The sequence below is a fragment of the Akebia trifoliata genome, chromosome 5 (genome assembly GCF_017979445.1).
Source record: "Akebia trifoliata isolate Shusen 1 chromosome 5, ASM1797944v1, whole genome shotgun sequence".
NCBI lineage: Eukaryota > Viridiplantae > Streptophyta > Magnoliopsida > Ranunculales > Lardizabalaceae > Akebia > Akebia trifoliata.
In genome coordinates this window covers 8,261,654-8,277,976 of record NC_141379.1, presented here as the reverse complement: position 1 = coordinate 8,277,976, position 16,323 = coordinate 8,261,654, and the positions used below count along the sequence as shown (strand labels likewise).

General features: G+C 34.5%; 2 protein-coding genes across 3 annotated transcripts; one reads left to right on the top strand and one right to left on the bottom strand.

Annotated features, from left to right (window-relative positions):
- The first annotated feature begins 1,491 nt into the window (after positions 1-1,491).
- LOC147401383 (Thioredoxin superfamily protein) lies at positions 1,492-5,890 on the top strand. The gene is made up of 8 exons (XM_086442667.1): positions 1,492-1,647; positions 2,681-2,837; positions 2,922-3,041; positions 3,139-3,182; positions 3,382-3,507; positions 5,265-5,349; positions 5,437-5,493; positions 5,580-5,890. Exons 1-8 carry the CDS (start codon positions 1,610-1,612, stop codon positions 5,664-5,666), a joined length of 714 nt encoding a protein of 237 aa, XP_086298793.1. The 5' UTR covers positions 1,492-1,609; the 3' UTR covers positions 5,667-5,890.
- Positions 5,579-15,408, bottom strand: LOC147401382 (E3 ubiquitin-protein ligase At3g02290-like). Of its 2 annotated transcripts, none has more exons than XM_086442668.1 (5): positions 15,252-15,408; positions 14,120-14,532; positions 12,723-13,149; positions 12,369-12,478; positions 5,579-6,896 (listed from the first exon to the last, which is right to left on the bottom strand). In XM_086442668.1, exons 2-5 carry the CDS (start codon positions 14,237-14,239, stop codon positions 6,870-6,872), a joined length of 684 nt encoding a protein of 227 aa, XP_086298794.1. In that variant the 5' UTR covers positions 14,240-14,532; positions 15,252-15,408; the 3' UTR covers positions 5,579-6,869. The 2 variants fall into 2 exon arrangements, with proteins under 2 accessions (XP_086298794.1, XP_086298795.1); XM_086442669.1 differs by lacking the exon at positions 15,252-15,408 and adding an exon at positions 15,146-15,204.
- Positions 15,409-16,323: the final 915 nt, after the last annotated feature.

The following is a 16,323-nucleotide window of genomic DNA, read 5'->3' as shown; positions in this document are numbered from 1 at the left end:
TTCCATATTAAATAAATAAACATATTTCATGATAAAGTGCCTGAGCGTAAAGCGTGGACAACAAGAAATATAAAAAATGGACCATCATGCACACACATGTACATATGTTTAGTATCATACTTAAAATCAATATTTTATGAAGATCAAGAAATACTCATGATTTTCATGTATATAAGAAACCATTTGGGAAGGTCTTAATGAGATACACAATTTGGCAAAATGCCCTTTTATCTTCATCACCATTTTTCTTTCTATTTTGCTTTGTATATTGAGGGGTCTTATTCGAAGAAAAACTCTAATATTTTCATAGTTCGCTTCATGAATGAAAGACACAAAGCATATATTTGTAAATGAAGCATAGTACATCTTTTTCTAGGGAAAATAACAAATCTATGAAAATGGACATTATATATAAGATAATTTGGAAGAGTATTTGTTAAACAAAAAACAAACTTAAAAAAAATTGGAAGAGATAATCAATTATAATGGTGGCATATATTTATGTTCGAGGGTACAAGTGAAAATATTTCTTGGAATACACACATGTTTTGAATTATATGGTTGCATGTTCTTTTATCTAATTTGGGAAATTATAAGGGTACGATCAGTTGTTATTTTTAGAAGGTCCTTTGATTTCCTCTAGATTTTCTTTTCTTTCTTCTTCTTTCTCTTTTCATTTAATCTTCCTTCTATGGTTTTATTCAAATTGGTAACAAAGTTAAAAGAGGAGCTGTTGCGTGGTTGATTTTCGAGATGAGAAGCTGATTAGAGGTTTTCTTGAATATTTATGATATTCAAGTTTTCAAACTAATGACATGCCCTTTGAACTCAATCTTCTCTAAGGGATTAAAGAAAAAAAAAATGATCTAAATGCCCTTTGGCTTCATTTTTAAATATTAATAATAAAAAAAATTTCTTATTTTTTAAATTCAAAATCAATCATCTTCAACCTGGATTGAAGGTGACTTTGAAGGGTTAAAAATAATTTACCATAAAGATTGAAGGTGAGTGCATTTAAGTCATTTTAAGTTAGCCTTCCACGCTAGACCGTGGTTAAGGTGGCATGTCACCTGTTTGAAAAAACATGGAGTGGCATGTTTAAATCACCTTTTCTTTAGAGAGCTACTAGTAGCACACCAAATTTTACTTATGACATACCAATCCATATGTAAAGTGTAAACAACCGCTCGATTTCAAAGGGATTGGTGGGTTGTACATAAAAGTTGGAACTAATCAACGGTCGAGATCTTCTGCCGTGGTTGATGGGGTAGGTTAAACGTTGACTTCTGCATCACACGTTAATTGACTTCTGCACCCGTTCAATAGATTACTTTTGAAAAATGCTGGAATGACACAAACAGAGACACAAAGGTGGACAAAAATGATGTGGTGGCGCACACATAACCGTAGATGCTTTTTCACATCTGAAAGTCTGAAATTCTCGTATTCTAGCATCAAATGTCACGTGTTACGAATTGATTGGAAGATACAGCTATTCTAGGGTCAAACGAACGGTTGAGATGGGAAGAGATTTCCTAGAGATTTCAATGTGATTTTCGAAAGATTTATATATAGCTACTGAAATGGTCTTCGTGTCCGTCAGTTGTTAATGCGTTTTCTGTCTCTCAGCAACGTCGCTGTTCCGAGGTACCTCTTCTCATTTCTCACCCAAATCTTAATTTTGCTTGTTTATTTATTATTTTTTTCATTTTTAATTCCAATTTTCTTTGAATTTCTAAGGTTTTTAGTATCCAATTGTGAAATTTTCTCAAGTTTTGATTGTATTTGATATGAGATCAATAAGATTAAAGAAACCCATTTTAGAAAATGTTGCTTAATGCAGAAATTCAAGAAACAGACATGCCCTTGTTGGTTTAATATGTGGTTATATCCTTTCAATCATTAAAAAAAATTTGATTTTGGAGAAAGGGTCGATGAATTTTGCGGAATCTGATATTGGGTGAGCTTTTGATTGTTTGAATTGGGATTTTGATTGCTAAAAAACTGAGTTGTATAATATTCCCATCTAGAGGATTTGTTAAATTTATGTAATTTTTATTTAACAGGCAAAATCAAAGATTAAATTAGATATGTATTTTGGGTTTTTTGTTCTATTGGTGTATGTTTTTTTTTGGAGAGTTTAGAGGTGTCTTCTTTGAGGACCTTCTCTTTAGGTGGGATTTGATTTGTAAAAGAAAACGTTAGTCCTTGTATTGTTCCCTTGTGAGGCCATCTTGTCCTCCCATCAGTAAATTGGTTTTATTTATCGAAAAAAGAAAGAAAAATCTAAATGACTTTATATAGAGCTGACCACTGAGTGGAGGAGTATGATTCATTTAGCCGAACCCCTGATTTTTGGGATAAGGCTTTCATGACAATGATGATCCTGATGAATTGATCATCTATACGTTATCCCGGATATTGGGTCAGCAACATGAATCCTATTTTTTCTATTCAAGTCAATTTAGAAGTATCCTCAATAGTCATGAGTTTGATATTTTTCATTTTACCTCAATCCATGTCAATGTTGGTCTTCCTCTGACCTTGTTAGAGCCTTTTACTTGCACCAAAGCACTTCATCTCATTGATTGTACATAAATTTTGAAGAAGAAAGACCATTTAATTTATTGGGGTAATGCACTGGCTAATCTATAGTGATGATTTCTCCCAAAAATTGCAGATACCCAAAGTTAATGGCTCAATCAGTTAGTAACAACATGGGGAAGAAGCTTATACAAATTGATATCAGTTCAGACACCGTATGTCCTTGGTGTTTTATAGGAAAAAGAAATCTAGATAAAGCTATGACTACATCAAAGGATCAATTTGATTTTGAGGTCTCCGTTTCTCTTTGTTACTTTTCCTTTGTCACTCATATTTCCTTCTTCTGTGTTCACTTCACAGTTGGTCTACTTTTGCAGGTTAGATGGCACCCCTATTTCCTCAATCCTTCTGCCCCAAAAGAGGGTGTTATTAAGAAAGAATATTACAAGGAAAAGTTTGGATCTCAATCTAAACAAATTGAAGCTCGGATGACAGAGGTTTTCCTCTCATTCCTTAAATTTCTTATGGATAGTATCGTCTTTATTGATCTGACTCATTTAAAGAAACATATATGAAGGCTTTTTAATTTTGCAGGTATTTCGGGGTCATGGGCTTCAGTATGACATGTCCGGTCTCACGTAAGTCTGGCTCATAGTTGAAGTACTAGCCACTATATAGGTTTTTTTTTTTCTTGCTGGGTAAGCTGGACTTATACCCACGACCTCAAAATTGTTTTGGAATCTGTCAACCAACTGCGCTATGGATCTAAGCCCAGCCACTACATAGGGCTATGAGGCTTTTGCCGAGATATTTCTAACCAAATGCATTAATATGCAGGGGAAATACTTTGGACAGTCATAGGCTCATAACATTTGCCGGGCAGCAGGGACTCGATAAGCAGCACGCTCTTGTGGAGGAGTTGGGTCTTGGTTATTTCACACAGGGCAAGTACATAGGAGATCGGTGAGTACACTTTTTATATCTGGTAGTAGTAGTTGTAGGCTCGTTATTTAATTTTGTTGTATTAATCTCTACGCTTAGAATGTTGTGACATAATATTGTACATACCGTTAAGCTTCATGCAAGTGCTAAGATCACTAGTATGAGATAATGTCTTTTTTGAAGAACACTGTGTTCTCTATGCTGTTGTGTCCAACACCTAATGTCTTGTACAAGGGCGTGACACGGTTGAGCACATCGTTCAAGTGGACATGGCTTTGTGTCATACTGTTGAGGTTGTGTCCTGCTCCCAGTGTAAGATGTGTGTAAGATATATGTTGTTTCAAATTAAATTAGTATCATATGATATTATATAATGATGAACATGTAGAATACTGTTTTCTAGTATTGTATGATGTATCAAATGATATTATATAATGATGTGGAAATAAGTTTTCATATTGATTGCTTTATTTTAAATTGGATTGATGATGTGGAAAGCTTTTCCTTTTTTCTGTGACGTTTTCTCATCAATTCATAGCTTTTCACATGGAGTTCTAGGCTTGGTTATTTGAGGTGAATGAATTCTATATATAAAGTTCCATCACTTCTCATTTCTCATACCAAATCTCTCTTGAGAGTCCCTAATGGCTATTAAATGTATGTACAAAAGATAGGCAACTAAAGAGTGACGATGTTTGAAATGGCTGGGTTAAGACCCCAAAGGGCACCTCCCAATGGCTTTGAAGCCTGAATAATGCATAAAAAAAATCCTCTTTAACGGTATCTCCATTGAATTAGAGTAAGAAAAAAAAAAACTTTTATCTCTTTCGTACCAGTCTATCTATCTTTCTTAATTTGTGATTAAGAGTCATTGGGTATTAGAAAACTTTGTATGATATGTTTCTTCATTATTAGTGAAATCTAGTGTGCTAATGTATAAAAGAGAAAGTAGTTTGGTTGCCTTACTTGTCGCATGGACTGGTCATGTGGAAAGAAGTTTCCATATTGATTACATTATTTTCAATTGTTGATGTGGAAAGTTTTTCCTTTTTTTCTGGGATGTATTCTCATTGATGCATAGCTTTTCACATGGAGTTCTAGACTTGGTTATTTGAGGTGAATGGATTCTATAAATAAAGCTCCATTACTTCTCATTTCCCATACCAAATCTCTCTTGAGAGCCCCTAATGGCTATTAAAGTTATGATGTTATAAAAAAAAAACTCTTTTATCTTTTTTGTTCCAGTCTATTAATCTTTCTTAATTCATGTTTCTTGTCATTGTGTGTTAGAAAACTTTGTATGATATATTACTTCATTGTTACTGCAAATCTAAAGAGAAAATACTGCTATGGGCAAACTGTGTTAGGTTGTATCCTGGAGACATATTCTTCATAACCCATTTACATCCTCGTCTTCGATGGAGTGAGGGCATAACCCATTGACATCCTCGTTTTCAATGGAGTGAGGGCATCTGCTGTCTAAAACACAACATATTGATCTACATGGCATAGAGCAATCCACATTCTAATTTAAATCCCATTTTTTATTTCAACAAAGAGCTCACCAGCCTAAATCATGAAATGATCCATAGATTGTTCCTTAGATGCCACATCTAAGTTTCCCCGACATTTAGACAAGAATGCCTTGACATCATTTGGCAATGCTTGACATCTCTCTCTCTCTCTCTCTTCAACTTTTACATTTTATAACCAAGTTTCAGATGCAGTGCTCTATAATCTAGATGTTAGCCGTCTAAATATTTGGAGTTTGGATGCAGGAAATTCCTTATAGAAGCAGCTCAAAAGGTTGGACTAGAGGGAGCAGCAGAGTTTCTTGAAGACACTAATAAGGGAGTCGATGAGGTATTTCTCCAGCTTATACATCTTTTCATTTTCTGTTTGGTTTGCTTATTCAAACTGAATTTGTTGTTGGTGATTGATCGTCTGAAGGTTTATGAGGAATGTGGGAAGTACTCGGCACACATTACAGGAGTCCCGTATTTCGTGGTAGGATTATATTTATCAAGTAAAAAAAAAATATCGGTTAAGTTACCCATATTGGTTCCTTTACCGAGAGGATTTTCTTTTGACAGATAAATGGAAAACACAAGCTGAGTGGTGGCCAACCACCTGAGGTCTTCCAGAGAGCTTTTCAAGTGGCTGCAAATGACAATAACTAACCCCTAATACTTGTTCTAGTACTTATTATGTACTGTTGTGTGACATATTTCTAGGTATTTTACTATGTATTTTGTCTTCGGATATGTTGAAAGTTTCTGTGGGTCTTGGTCAATAAATTGATTTATGTGCGTAAATCACTACTAATAAGGAGCTTTTTTCTCCCTTCAAATAGAAATATACCAATAACAATAATTGATGGGATTAAGGTTCATTTTTTTCTTTTTTTTGGCTTGGTAGCAGCATTTTGAAGTCTTTCATTTATTTTTTATTTTTTATGATTCAATAATTCCAATTCCACGAGGTTTTTCCTTCCAAAGGGTTTCAAAAGTTCTTTTTCTAACTTTGAATTTTCTGGCTTCCCATCAAGATAAATTTTTTGGTGAACTTAATTGCATGACTCTTTAAAGTGAAAGTAGAATTCAACCTTGATTATTGAAAGAGAGTTGGGTGAGTTGAGATGATGAAATGGGTTTGACATTGCTTTTGGAAATATTTAGGAAGGATAGATGGTTATAGACAAGATAAAGTATGTAAATTCAAGTTGCTGTGCTCGACTGAAAGAACCACATCCAAATTGCGTTCACAATGTGGCAAAGCCACAACCAATACTTGCTCCCGCAAAGATCAAATCAACTTATAATTTGGTATAAAGTGATATTTCTGAAGATGCTTCATTTTCAACTTTCAAAGGTAATAAAACTCCCAAAGTGATACTGCAGTGACACAGCCATTTCTTTATAGAATGATTCTCATGAAATCCCCAACACTTAAGTCAAAAAGACCCAGTTCTTGCAGAGCATTGCTGATGTAGATTGTAATGGGTTTTTCAGAAATTCTGAAATCTGAAAGTGTAAAAAAAAAAAAAAAATGTAGGAAAATAAGCAGATACCCTCTGGACTGTTTTTGGGTGTTTCTTCAATCCTTCCACATATCTTTCATTTTTTGTAAATAAATTTAATATAAAGAAACCATACCCAAACAAGCCAAAAATATTCGACACAGATCTGTCGAACAAACAATATTTCCTGCAATGTGTGCACAACTTCCCCTTCACATCTGCCTAATTGATGAAGATTTCTTTTCCTGGGATATACAAAAATAACTGTACAGTTTTTTTTTTTTTTTTTTTTTGCTTCCTTTTTATTTATTTTCCTGTTGGTTTTTCAGCAACGTCGATGAAGTGAAGACGCTCTACAGTGAGATCAATTCGTTTCATCGAATACCAAAACCTTGAAAAGCCAACCAAATGAGAGCAACTTCAGAATTAAGCACATTCAATTAATGGATAGTTAAATCAGAAAATAGTCAAAAATTGCAAAATATCTTTCTTTCATTAGATTGTAATAAATCGTTCAAGTGTAACTTGTTCAAGAGAAAAGGCAGTGAGTAACCTTGCAATTCAAGGAACATAAGAGTGAAATTCTTGCTAGATTACCATGAATGAAAGCTCATATCCAAGGTATAGATCCCAAATCAGTGCGACTCACCTGAATTGTTCTAGATTCAAATGACCCCAATAACTAGCAACATATGACACATAAAAGCCAAATGTGCATGTGTCATCAAAGCCAAACTGAACCTATACTTGTAGCATCCATCGCTTAATCCACACTATCAAAATAAACCCTAAGTCCGGTTGTTCTAAGATCACAAGGACTCACTCGAGCTGTATTGCAAAGAACCGAGTAAAGAAATTTATTTGCAATCATATGGTGCCGTTGAAGATTTTATACTTTGTCCACCCTTTGAATTTTTATCTATGATGAGAATGAAATGCAGCGAAGCTGTACATATGGTAAGACTTTGAAACAAAGTGAGGTTTCTTACAAATGCTGAAAACCAACATCAGATGTTAAATTAGAGACCCAATAGTGGGAGATCCAACAAACATTTACTGCTTATTGCCACTAATTCATGGTGCTATAACAATAAGCGTACCCCAAGCACTCTCATCCTCATGTAATATAGTAGAAGAGTACAACTAAAAATTAAACAATTCAATTCACGTATTTAAACGTATAGAGATTTTTAAGAGTGGATTGAGTAAAAACCAGATTCACTTTTTTATTCCAAATAGGAATGACTCAAAATGCGAAGACTGTAATGTTATTTGAGGGGAGTTTATGGATGTTTGTGCTAAGAGGTGGAAAAGAATGATTGAAATAACGAAGTGCCCTAAATTTGGGTGGTGAAATATAAAAGGAGAAAACGAGTCATGGTCCTCTATTCCACTTTATCTAGAGTCATACCTTCTGTTATTGAAAGAGTTCATAGCTGCTTTCACTATCCCCAACCATCTCACTCGACTTTCTCTTAGTTTATCTCCTATTGGAGCTACTCTCCTACATTTTCCAAATGTTCTCATTTCTAATTTTATCTATCCTTGTTTTTCCACTCATCCATCTCAACATTATCTATGCTACGCTAATTTACTAACATGATGATTCTTGACTGCCCAAAATTCAGTTCCATAAATTCTAGCTGCTCTTATTGCTGTCTTATAAAATTTTCCTTTTAAAGGTAGAAACTACTATGGCGTGAGATGACATGACCTGTTGTAACAAAATCATGACAAAGAAGTTCTTGTGGATTCTAAAATGAAAAACTCACAAAAGACCAAAAACATAAAAATGCTAAAAGCAGAGAATAAAAAACAGTGAACAAACAACAAATAAAAATCATTGGTGGAGTCGTGAAATTGAGAAAGCTAATAGAGAACAAACTCATGGTTACTATTGGAAGACCAAATTGCATGGGACTCAAAATAAAATGGGACATTGGTAAACCAAAGAAAGAAGAGGAACCCAAGTAATCCTTAGGTTTATGTCATCACATGGGCTCACCAGCCCGTATGATGATGTCAGCCAGTGAAGCACCCTTCAAAATTCCCTCCATGAGGTGGAGTACGCCCAAATATTGGGACCAATGAGAGGGTGACACAAGCCACTCCTAGCTTTGATAAACAAGACCTCATGCAGGTGTCAACGCATAGTTTCCCAAAAGTTTATTTTAAAAGGATTAATTGGGAAGCGACATGCATCAATCTTAAGGAACTACTTGGTCCTAAAAGGTGATCAACCAGGAATCAGCATGTCACAATCACAAATACAAAGAAAGTATTCCTCTCGGCTCTCATTAGCCCTCAATCAGAGTTTGTCACACGGCATTTTTCTTGGGATACTCTTGAGATTTGGAAATAGCAGTACTCTTGAAATAGAGATAGAAACTCTAAAACAACTTAAAGACCTTTGGATAAAGTTGAATTCTGACAAAAGGAAAGGTAAACTTGGGTGGTTTTCCATGACGAAAGTTGAGAGTTACAATGATTGGTTGAGAACAAGTGCTAGTTGCTTGTAAAACACCCCTTTTCTATAAAAACGATCATTAAAACCTTTGCTATTCCTAGTTTTGTCTTTTGTAGCTTGCATTCTGAAAATAAAGAGACTTGAAAATCTCTATACTCATCTCTTGGAGAGATGCCACACGAGCAAAAACCTATAATTTCATTCATTTCTTTTCATGCCTATGTGATTTATGCCAAAAGGAGAATGCCATGAATATAAATATCCAATAGGTCTTACATGACCAAAAGCCATTTCAAAGAGGCACAAACAAATGCCAGCTTGCTAAGTTCGTAAGGTTTGTGAATGTTGATAACACGACCTGGGTTTGAAAACCCGCCTTCGACCACTAACCCACTTGCTAATACAAAAAATAAAAAGAGGCGCAACTGCACATACATGTCCATGTACGAGATCACACTCTTTCAAATACTTCTTTCATCATAAAGATATTATTTCTTGATGTCCTTTTCTTAATGAAAGGTTTTTAATTAACAGTTTAAAAACTATTGAGAAATGTACTGAAAGTGAGCTTCTACACAAAGCCTAATCCCAAAATATTTTGGATTAGTCCCACCATTTTTAAAATCCCTTGATTAATCAGATTTTTTTATATTATAAATCCCTTGATTAGCCATATCGATGGTCCAATTTGACTTAATTGATTCCACGGGATCCATATTCCCTATGTCTCAAACTTTAACATGTATGGTATTATCTACAAACTTGGTGACAACCTACAAAGGATGGATAATTTGAAAAATATAGAAGTGGTAAAAAGGAAGCAAAAATAAAGTAGCAAGGCCAAACATGAGGCATGTAATTTCTAACAGTTTTACACGATAGTTTAGGTAAAAGAGATGGTGTTAAAGATTTTAAAAAATGAGAAAAAAAAATAGATACCTAGATCAAGTTAGAGTATCAAAAGTCAAAAATAGGGAGTCTTGGTCAAAGACAGAGATTGAGGATGAAGAGACTATTTTCAAAATTTATTCAATAAAGATCACATATGGAGCCTAGCACTATAAAAAAATGCTAATCCTAGAAGAACCATAATATACTTTTTACATCTTATAGGATTAAGATTATAGAAGGAAAAAAACTTGGGCTTAGTGAAGATGGTAAGGACTTTAGGAAAATATGGTGTCTCAACAGAAAGTGCATGGAAGAAACTGGATTTAGTTGGTTAACTAAGTTGTTGAACAAGATTTTGGATACTATGAAAAAATTAGTTGAATGGAAGAGAAATACATAATACCAACTTAAACGAACAAGGCAAATGTGCAAAGTTGCATTAATTACCATGGGATAGAGATCAAAGTTTTTAAATAAGCAAGATAAAGTGAAAATATGTTAAGACATGACTTAAAGGTTCCAAAATTTGGAAATAAAGAAGATTGGACCTATGCAAGATTAAGCAGAAACAAGACCATTAAGTAGAAGACAAGAACCTTAGGAATTTGGGCTATAATTTAGATGTATAATTGTATTATTGGGTAAATAGTAATAAAATGGTAGCAATACTTTTGTAATAATTGAAGAATTGAATAATTCAATAAGATTGATGGCCAAGATAGGCAGCATAGGCTATAGTTTAGGGGTTGATAAAAAGGCTACTTATGATGCAAGAGAGTGTTTGCCAACTTTAGAAGAGAATTGTAGAGAAAGATTGTTTCTTCCCCACCTTTTTGAAAGGCAGATCTAATAATTCCTTGTGATCATCAAGAAATTTAAGATGATCTTCCACCTTCTACAACGACATTGTCAAGGTGAGGAGCACTGCCCCCCTTTATGCATGGTCAGAAACGGATCAGCCAATAGGGGTTGGGAGAAAAACCGAAACAGTCTTGACCAAAACATTCTAAGACATTCTCAAAAAATTCAATGTTTTGGGATCAATGTTTCATTCCGACTTCACCCAAAACCGAATGTTGAACCCAGCATTCCAAAACAGCACGGAATTTTGAATCATGATTTTACTAATACATGCTATTTTGCATATCAACTATACCAGAAGGTGCCAACTTGCTAAGTTGGAGATTTAGGTCAAAACTCTCCTTCACCTTCTAATCAAGTATACCAAATTTTGGTGTACCTTACTTGTTATGTGCCCAAATGACATCCAATTAGGAAAATGTGTCATGATTAAAAGACCTATCATTTTTTACATCATAAAAGAAGTGAAGATCATTTCCTGATGTAGTGCAACTTAAAGAACCATAGAACCCAACATTCAAGAGCTATTTTTTTCGCTTCATCAAGGGTCTAACACAACTAAAGAACTCATTTCCATTCCTTTCTACATCTAGGTTTAGTTGTGGAATTCTAGGGTTCCCTCCCAAAACAAGATACTGATTTATAAAACATTCAAATTGTATGAAAATCAAGTCAAATACTTGAATGTTCTTGTAAATTAGATGGTTACACCATCTTTTCCTACAATGATAAAGGACAACAGCATTCAAGAAGTAACCGATTACTCAAACAATAATCAGCCCCTTCTCAACACCCATTTAGTCATATCAAGTGTACTCTGCACAAAAAATATTCCTTCCCTTTTTCATTTTGAACTGTGCAGACCTAAATTCACATTTATCTCAAGTTAGACTTCTAAAAGCCTCCATATACAAGCTAGTATATGAACAACATAATACTACATATGTATCTGACTATAACCAGATAAAGTGATGTCATCCATTATATCAATATAATAAAACACAGCGGTCTACAGTTTTTGTGGGGTATAAACATTGAGAGAAAGGAGTGGGGTTCACATAACCCCACTTTATTGCCTTTCCACTTCTCCCCCCTTCAATTTTATTGTCTTTCCTCTCCTCCCGCCCCCTCTTTTTCAATAATACCCCTCTAACTTTACTATCTTTCCTCTTTAACCCCAAAGAGGATACCCGTGCCTACCCCACACAATTGTAGCTGCTATTTAGTGGGTATAAAGATTGAGACAAAGGATATTACCCCTCCAACCTCACTCTCTTTCCTCTTCTCCCCCTTTCTTAATAATATCTCTCCAACATAATTATTTTTCCTCTTTTAACCCTTTCACTCCAAAGATTTTTTAATAATGCCCCTCCAACTTTATTATTGTCCACTTTTACCTCACCAACCCCAAAGAGGATGCCTGTGATATGGTACAACTCAGTGGAGTCATTGCAATTTTTTGTTCTTCTGAATCACCATACTCGATTTAGCTCAAGCTAACACAAACCTACCTATACCAAGCCAGCCTTTATGCGCTGGACTTGTATCTTGATGGTTATACATATATGCTTTACAGCACGAAAAAACTAGGCCAAGTTTGTATGAGGAATAATATGGAACAGTTATGCAGAAATGAGAAGTTACCTTGCCACAAACTGGACAGCTTTCACTTCTTTCCTTCCACTCATATATACACCCAAGGTGGAAATGGTGAGAGCACTGTGTCATAATTTTGGGATTTTCTGGAGTATATTCTGCAAGAAAAAACAAAAGTAATGATTCAATATGATTTGAAAAGTTTTTACTTCTAGAACCTGATTCTCAGCTATAAGAGTGTCAGAGACACGATACCATACCAGCATCATAACCCTTTAAGTACCATCCAAGTTCAATAAATTCCAGAATTACTAACCAATATTTTTTAGCTGAGTAGACATACCCATGTGTTCCACATGGCTATACAACATAGAAATAAGCAAGAAGATACAAAAATCATACCTTCGAGACAAGTTGGGCATACATCTTCATCTTCTGATGATGAATAAAAATACCCAACTCCACTTGCAACCTTTGCCAATGATTGTTTCACTGAGGACCCAGAAAGGCATTCTTTTGATCCACCTCTGTCAGATCCAATCCATTTGTCTCCAGCATCTAAAGATTCGACATCCTCATCAGTATCTCTTCTTCTAAGTGGTTCAGATTCCTCATGCGAATGACTTGAGCCCTTCTCACGTCTTGAGACAAGCCCTTCCCGTTGTAAACGAAAACATCTTGGATCGGCATCGTAGGGCAAAGGCCTTGGAGGAGAGCGGTACATGTCAGATAGAGTATTGTCATGAGATGCTGCAGATGTCGAAGATGCATTCCCTTGATCAGGTGAAGTGATGGCACGCACTTCACTTCTTTGAAATAATAATGTATACTAAGAGAGAATGGAAATAAAAACAGAACTTCAGGAGATGATTTTGAATAACTGAAATCGAAATATCATATTTCCAAATGCATAAATTAAGTTTCCCTCCCATAAAACAAACTTAAAAATCTTCAAACTAATATTTAATACATATCAAGAGTTGGAGAAAGATCCTAAAATGTAGCATATCACTAATCAGGTTCCTTATATTCAAATTTATAAGAATCTGAGATTGCGTACTTCAAGAGGGTATGCAATTTATCTATTTCAATGGGATAAGTGATTCAAACCCAGGCTTACAGTGTTTATAGGTCAAGTATTCAGCCAACGAAAATGTCCCCACAATGGGCTCTCCATCATTCTTGGTCTAATATCCTTTATAATTTAAAAAGAAATATAAAGGAAATGTTAAGCTAATCAAAACGCTAAATGCAGTAAGCTCCAAACCTTTGCACTAACAAAATGCCAAAACCCTAGCAAAACCTATGTTACCCTTCGTAACCCTTTTCTGCACACATAACCCTCTCCCTTTCTCTCCTCCCACACCATATCATCTAGTGAGGCTCTCTTCGATGAAAACCATGAATTCAAAAGTGAGCAATCTGAAACTTCCCTATAAAACCAACTAGGATAGCCAACTGGACAATCCTACCAATTTGTCACTGATACATGGATACTTAAGTTGAATATAGACGTTCTATATACCCAAGATAGTTAAGAGGAAATAAAATGATGAGGGATGTGTAAATGCCATGGCCTCATTAGCTATAATTCATTTGTGTTTTTATCACTGAATTATAATACAAAATAAAAGCTTGACAATAAATTCGGATGGCTCCCAAACAGTGCATTGGAATTCAGTAAATAAAATATCAGTAAAGAGCATATATACCGAACCACGATATAAGAATATGTTACTAAAATTCTTGGTAGACACCATTTAAGCATAGAGGGAACTGAAAAACTTTGAAAAACATACCACATTTATGCAATTCTGAATGAAGCATCTGAGACCGATGCAGTTTCTATAAATAGAATTATTTGGATTCGCATATTCTTCAAAACCCTCAACACGGAAACAGCAACAAACAGCACCCATAATGCAGCTTCGATTTCTTGTTTAACTTAAAGCCTCGAACTTAACACTCCAATCTCAATCACAAAAATACTATAGATATAAAGCATACCCATTGACAAAAGCTTCCTTTTGGCAACAAGAAGACAAAGGAGAAGTAAACATATGATGTGAGAGAGGACGCTTAGCTCGCAGAAATTACAATTTCTGCGCAAACCAGTACCCTCTCTCCTTAACAAATATTAATATAATCCTCTCCGGAAACAGCAATTGTTTGTAGTCACAAGGGGAGAAGAAAATTCAGAATCTACCCTGACCTGTCAAATAAGAGAAATTTTCCAAAAGAATATCAGAAGTAGAAGATTGAGTCTTCCTCAATATAAATTTAAGAGCAATAGAGCTCCATGAGCTAACTTAATTGTAACAAGTGATTAAAAATACTCAATTATGTTCCACAATAGATCCAAAAAAAATAATGTGAACATTAAATACTACCAAAAACGGGATTATACACTTTTTATTCTTCAAAAAATTATATTTTAAAAGAAAACAGAACTTCTGCAATATCATGAACAATGAAAAAAAAACATGAACTATCAAAAACCCATAAAATAAAGATAACAACCTTTAGGGAAAAAAAGGAAGAAGAAAGAAAGATACCCAACGTCGGAAAAAACCATTATGCAAATTTTCAGAGAAGAATTTAATTTTAGAATGGCTTTTTCTCTAAAATCAGAGAAAAATACACCAACAAACAAATTGAAATCTAAGGAATAACATAAACACAGTTTTTTTACATACAATGAAATATATAGATTAATAAAAGGAAATTCACAAAATATTTTTTTTTATCTAAGAACAAAATAGATTTAATTTTAAAAAAAAAAATCCAGAAAAGAAAAACCCTTAAATGGATAAAATGAAACAGACCCAGATTTTCAGGTTCAAAGATTATCAAGAATTTCTACCAGCAAAGAAAGCATCAAAATAAAAAATAAAAATACAGAGAAAGAGAAAGAGAAAGAAAGAGATGTACCTCTCTAGAGAGAGATCAATTGAAACTGAAAATTGTCGATTATGAGACTTTCGATCTTTCTTCGGCATTGGATTTTTCGCCGAGAAAAGCTAAATAAAGCCCGAAATTAAAGCGTCTCTCTCTCTCTCTCTCTCTTGGTGGGTAGAAATTATAATTCGTATTTATGAACAACTCAACTTTTCAAATAAAATATTTAGAAAAACTCTTGCCACAGATGTTGTTTGACTCTCTCCATCAAACGAACGGTTGAGATAAGAGGAATAAACAAAAGTTTTCTATAAAAGATTCTCTAGAGTTTCGTGGGAATCCTAAGAGTTTCGTGGGAATCCTTAAGATTCTTTGAGGTAAGAAAAATCTAATCTATTTTAACAAGCGAGATTTTCTGGATCGATAAACGTTTTTGAAACCAGGTATCACGTCTCGTCCTCGAATACCGAGTTGAATCGTCCGAGTTTCATGTCTCAGAAAATCAAAACATATATATTTAAATGATCATAATTTATAAAGTTGTTTAGTTGATGCTCAGTCACAAAATCTTTTTTTTTTTTTTTAATAATAATAAACATTTAAAAATCACTAGAAAAAAAAAATAAGTGTCTTATACAGATCAATAACCCCAGTTGACCCAGCTCTTAATTAACTCAGTTAATATCTTAAAAAATATGGATCGACTCATCATGTACTTTGAACGAGTCAATTTGATGGACAATGAACGTTGGGAGATTGGGGAGGTGGGTCATGTTTCTTTTTCTTTTGAAATTGGATGTCACTATTCTTGAGGCTCACTACTCTTTGTAATGCTTTCTTTTATGATAAGGCTAGTAATGGTTTGCATTTGACTCCAAGTTCAATACATGGAGATCATAATTAAGAGGAATATAATTATGTTACTTTTTCAACGCCAAGGGGATGGCTCAATCGTAATTTCAAACTAATAAGTGGTGAAATTTCGTAAGTTGTGTTCGATACCTAGTATGAGCAATAATTCCTCAAAGCCACCCACGAGGGCACATTCTCACTTATCAGGGCCACCCGCGAGGGCAAGGTGCATGTGATGTTCAGGTGTTGCACA

What these genes read in the sequence shown, in the direction of transcription:
- LOC147401383 (XM_086442667.1), top strand. Translation starts at nt 1,610, where the DNA reads ATGCGTTTTCTGTCTCTCAGCAACGTCGCTGTTCCGAG. An exon ending in GGCAAGTACATAGGAGATCG is followed by an intron (nt 3,508 to 5,264) that starts GTGAGTACACTT and finishes GTTTGGATGCAG; the next exon opens with GAAATTCCTTATAGAAGCAG. An exon ending in CAGGAGTCCCGTATTTCGTG is followed by an intron (nt 5,494 to 5,579) that starts GTAGGATTATAT and finishes TTCTTTTGACAG; the next exon opens with ATAAATGGAAAACACAAGCT.
- LOC147401382 (XM_086442668.1), bottom strand. Translation starts at nt 14,239, where the DNA reads ATGGGTGCTGTTTGTTGCTGTTTCCGTGTTGAGGGTTTTGAAGAATAT. An exon ending in ATGCCCAACTTGTCTCGAAG is followed by an intron (nt 12,479 to 12,722) that starts GTATGATTTTTG and finishes TTTTTCTTGCAG; the next exon opens with AATATACTCCAGAAAATCCC. An exon ending in GCTGTCCAGTTTGTGGCAAG is followed by an intron (nt 6,897 to 12,368) that starts GTAACTTCTCAT and finishes TGGCTTTTCAAG; the next exon opens with GTTTTGGTATTCGATGAAAC.